Genomic DNA, 4614 nt, shown 5'->3' on the forward strand with positions numbered 1-4614 from the left:
TAGCCACAATACAGATTACGATCATAGGCAATTGTTGTGAATGGGATATCCGGTAAATTAACAAGTATGAATGCCATTGTGGATCTTATGTGGCATTACTTAGAATCAAATTATTATTAATGATATTTCTAATACTAATGGTGTGTTTTCAACCTTAAACAGCCTAGGAGGACCTAGTTCAAATGCTGCTTAGGCTATGTTAAACAAAAAAATATCGAAGATTAGAACCAGGACACAATCTAACTATTGTTATTCTAGTTCAATCATTTTCAAAAATTCGACTAAATAGCCCTAAAAGTAAGAGTAAAAAAACGAAAAAAACAAAAAAGAAACAAACGATTAAAACGAAGAAAAAAACAATGCCGCAAAATACTTATAAAAACCAAAATGGGGTTTCCTAATAAAAAATGGTATAAATCTATGTATTCCTTTTCTCTTATCTTTTAAGTTTTCATTCTGAGTTCCTTTTGCGATTAATTTTTGATTCCGCATATCGCGCAAAAATAGCAGCACACACTTGACATGAATGTAGCGTTTCGCAAATAGATGGTAGCATTAAATAAATAAATATCTGGGTTTTTAATTTTTTAAAAAAAATATAAATATATATATATTCTTTCAAATTTCTTAACTAAAGGCCAATAAACATCATATAGCATTAAAAAAAATTACAAAAATGTTTACTTGGTAATATGAGAATAATGTTATAACCTTCAAAAAAAATTTTTTTTTCAAAAATACATATTTATTATAGAAGATATCAAACTACCAAAATTGGTTCCAAAGTACTCTCTATTTCTTGCCAATGAAAATAAGTCAATGTAAATTAATTATTAATGTTTTAACTTTAATTTTAAAGTTGGAAAAAATTATTAAAATCACAATTTTTAATAGAATACACTTAAAAATTATATATTGACTTGAAAATAAAAGTTTCCTCTATAATTGGATAACAAAATTACTAATATACAAATGCATTTGAAATCGCTGGTAAAAATATATATAGTTAAAATTTAATATGGTAATAATCTTAATTTTTCAATTAGTTTGCTGCAATTATTTTGACTTTTGGTGTCAACTATGGACTGGATATCAACTTTGGTAAAAAAAAAATTGTGTATTTTTAATAACTATATACCAAAAAAAAATTATTATTCTTAATTTAGCATTTTAAGCAGAGGAAAATTAAAAAAATTTAACTATTCACAAATATAATATATAATATAAATAGTAAGCTATTTTTTATTCATAATTAGGCAAAATAAAATTTTAGGCGCAAATTATGAGAATTTTTTTATAAACGAAATCACATCTTGTAACAAATTAAAATATTATAGTCCTGGATAATAGATATTTTTGCGGATTTGATCTTAGAAAAATTTCGTAGATATGCTATTTTTAATTTTAAAATAAATCGGATAGTAAAATAAGATTCGTAATCCTACCATGTATTTAGTATATGCCTATCCTATAAATTGTAAAACATTTTTGTTTCAAATATATTAGTAATTAATAAAAAATCAATTTAAATCCAGAATTGATTCAAATTTCCATTATAAAAATGTTTGAAATTCTACATAAGCAGGATTATAATTTCGGCAAAAACGAAGAGTTTTAAAAAAAATATGCGCAATTGATTTAATGCGTTTTAATTATACTCTGACTTCAAATAAACTAGACTATAGTACATATTAAAGTTTTCTTATTTTATTACAATATTACAAAGATATATCAAAAGGTGATATTGGACACAATTCTTATAATAAAACTGTAACTACAGTAAAACTTAACACAAATATAACAACATCGATAAGCACTAATATAACAGGAAAACGAAATCCAGATATTATTAGCACTCATAAAACTCCCAAAACAACTCCAATCCCTGGAAGTTACAAACTGAAAACGAAAAGACGGAAAACTAGGAATAGTAAACGGAAAACTACTAAACACAGAACTAGAAAGAGTAAACGGAAAACCCACAAAACTACTAAAACACCCAAAACTACTAGAACTCCTACAACTATTAAAGCCACAACTCACACAGTAACGACTACAACCATGATTCCTACAATATTGAATGTCACAACTCACACAATGACGACTACCACCATAATTCCTACAAATATGAGTACTACTACAATTCCGACTACGTATACTGCTCCTACAACTACGATCACTTCCCCCATTGGTTAATAATAGTTTTCTAATTTACGTAAAAATTATTTGAATAAAGAATATGTCTGTTTATTATATTAAATACTCTCTTAAACCTTTTATAAAATATTGACACATAGTAGTCATAATTATATTTATTTTTACAATTTTTTCATGTCAATTGTCCCATAAATTGTTATATATTTATGTTATAATTTTTAAACATTTATTAATATTATTATTTAAAATAAAATTTATTATATCTGAACATTTTAAACAAGGCAATATTATATTATTCATCGTGAAATGTAAATTTTATTGCATTGTACACTAAAAAATAGATAAAGAAATTTCTAAGATTACAAATATAAATTCATATTTTGCAACTATAATCAAACAAATATATTTCTCTATTTATAATTTATAACTTATATTGAAATCAAGTGGATTATATAAGTACAATTGTATATGGTATTCAAATATATTAGCATGTAAAATGATAGTAAATCTATTTGGCATTAAACATTATTTTTTTATGTATTTTTCTTAAAATATAAGATAGCATCGTAAACTATCTATCAAAAAAAATTTGTTTCCGTGTAGCACGTGTGGCTCAGACGCTGAAGACTTTGAAGCGCCCAGTAAGTTTTGATCTAAGTTCTATTTCAGAGGAGAAGACAAGTTTTTTATGAAGCATAACAAGGTATTTCCATGTTAGGGGATAATTACATGACAGACCCGTATGTGTGGGCGGTAAGACAAATACCCCACTCCCCTTCAGAAGCCAAAAATTGCAGATACTAGATAAAATATTACTGATGCATATAATATCTTATCGCATATATTTTAAAATTTTATTTTTTACTTCAAGGCAGATTTTGAATATGCTATTAATTTATTTTATGATATAATATAGATTTCAAATTTTTCTTGGCATAATATATCTAACATTTTCTCCAAAATCATTTAAACTTTTCCACTGCAAAACTAAAGTAAAATATTTCAAAAAAATTGACATCATATTGGTTGAGACTCAATAGCTGAAAGCATTATATTATAACTTGAGGAAATTAAGGCAAATGTAGATGACGAATTTCATCGATTATATGTCATGTGTTTACTTCGTCTCGCAGCAAGGCCAGATGATCGTTCCAATATAGTGTTAGTCAACGAATACTCTTAAATAAATCTCTATATCTCCCTCTTCTATATTTTTATCACTAAAATGAATGACGGTTCTTGATTAATGCGAAAATTATAAATTTGGGTATTATTAGCGCAGAATTTTTCGAATCTATTTCAAATCTTGTTAGAGAAACATCAAATATTTGACAGATTTTTATTTTGAGGATGTTAAAGTATCCCATAATGTATTACTAACTAAATGCAAACTATGGTATAAAAGGTTTCCAAAAAATTCTATAAATGTTTCGCAAAATTTCAAACACAATTTAGATTATTTTAGTGTATAAAAATTATTATATATTTTTCCACCAATGAAATAGCATTTTAACGATAATGACTTAAGAACAGTGTTATTAAACGTCTCGATTTTAGCCGATTTTTAAAAACGGCCAACTCAATATTTTCTATACCTTAAAATTTTGCAAATAGATGTCCGAATCCTTGTTCTTCAGATTGCAATATATTATTCTGGATAATATATTGAGTTTCCCAATTGAACCGTTTAGCAACACCACCGAAAAGTAATACCTCGTTAAATTAGCGTATCCCTTCTTAATATAATTTATATTGTTTAAATCATGACAAAACAAAAACAACCAAAACTTTCAGCTAGACCGTTTAACTTATTTGATATGCTATTAAACACAGCGCACTCAATCAACCTTGATAAAAATTTATTAATAGTTTTTACAAAAATATTATTTGCCTCTACTTGGAAAAATATATATTCGTCCTTGACTGTAATATCTATGTTAAATTTTATGTCAAAGAAATGAAAAGTTAGAGAAATAAAAACATTTATTTTTTACTCATCCATCCATTGATTTTATTTTTTTTATTAATAAAATAGATTTTGTTTTTTTTGAGTATTCAACTTTTTATTGTATTTTCGTCTAAATCCTAGGTAGATCTCTCTTTATATTTAAAAGAAATCCCCAAAGTCTATCTATTTCAGCTTAAATAAAATACTGCTATAATTTTAGTGTATAAATGGTTGATCCTAACGCTTAACTATATATAAATGAATTCTTCTTTATTTGATGACGAGTAAATCAGAATATTTCCCATTTATTTATTGATGTATGAATTAGAAAAATAGCCGCTCTTTTATGAAGTGTGAATCATAAATTTACCTTTATTTTGATGAGAGGCGATTTAGATTTCTTATTATTTTTGTAAAATATTGAATTATAAATTTAGTACTTTCAATATGAAAAAATTAGATCATATCTTCAATTATACTATTTAATATATTACATGATAATATTGCAA

General features: G+C 25.3%; 1 protein-coding gene across 1 annotated transcript; it reads left to right on the top strand.

Annotated features, from left to right (window-relative positions):
- Positions 1-872: 872 nt before the first annotated feature.
- Positions 873-2255, top strand: LOC135927146 (hepatitis A virus cellular receptor 1-like). Its single transcript, XM_065463096.1, has 3 exons — positions 873-990; positions 1047-1101; positions 1727-2255. Exons 1-3 carry the CDS (start codon positions 973-975, stop codon positions 2194-2196), a joined length of 543 nt encoding a protein of 180 aa, XP_065319168.1. The 5' UTR covers positions 873-972; the 3' UTR covers positions 2197-2255.
- The last annotated feature ends 2359 nt before the right edge of the window (positions 2256-4614 follow it).

Source organism: Gordionus sp. m RMFG-2023, chromosome 3, assembly GCF_954871325.1.
Source record: "Gordionus sp. m RMFG-2023 chromosome 3, tfGorSpeb1-WG-v2, whole genome shotgun sequence".
Lineage (NCBI taxonomy): Eukaryota > Metazoa > Nematomorpha > Gordioida > Chordodea > Parachordodidae > Gordionus > Gordionus sp. m RMFG-2023.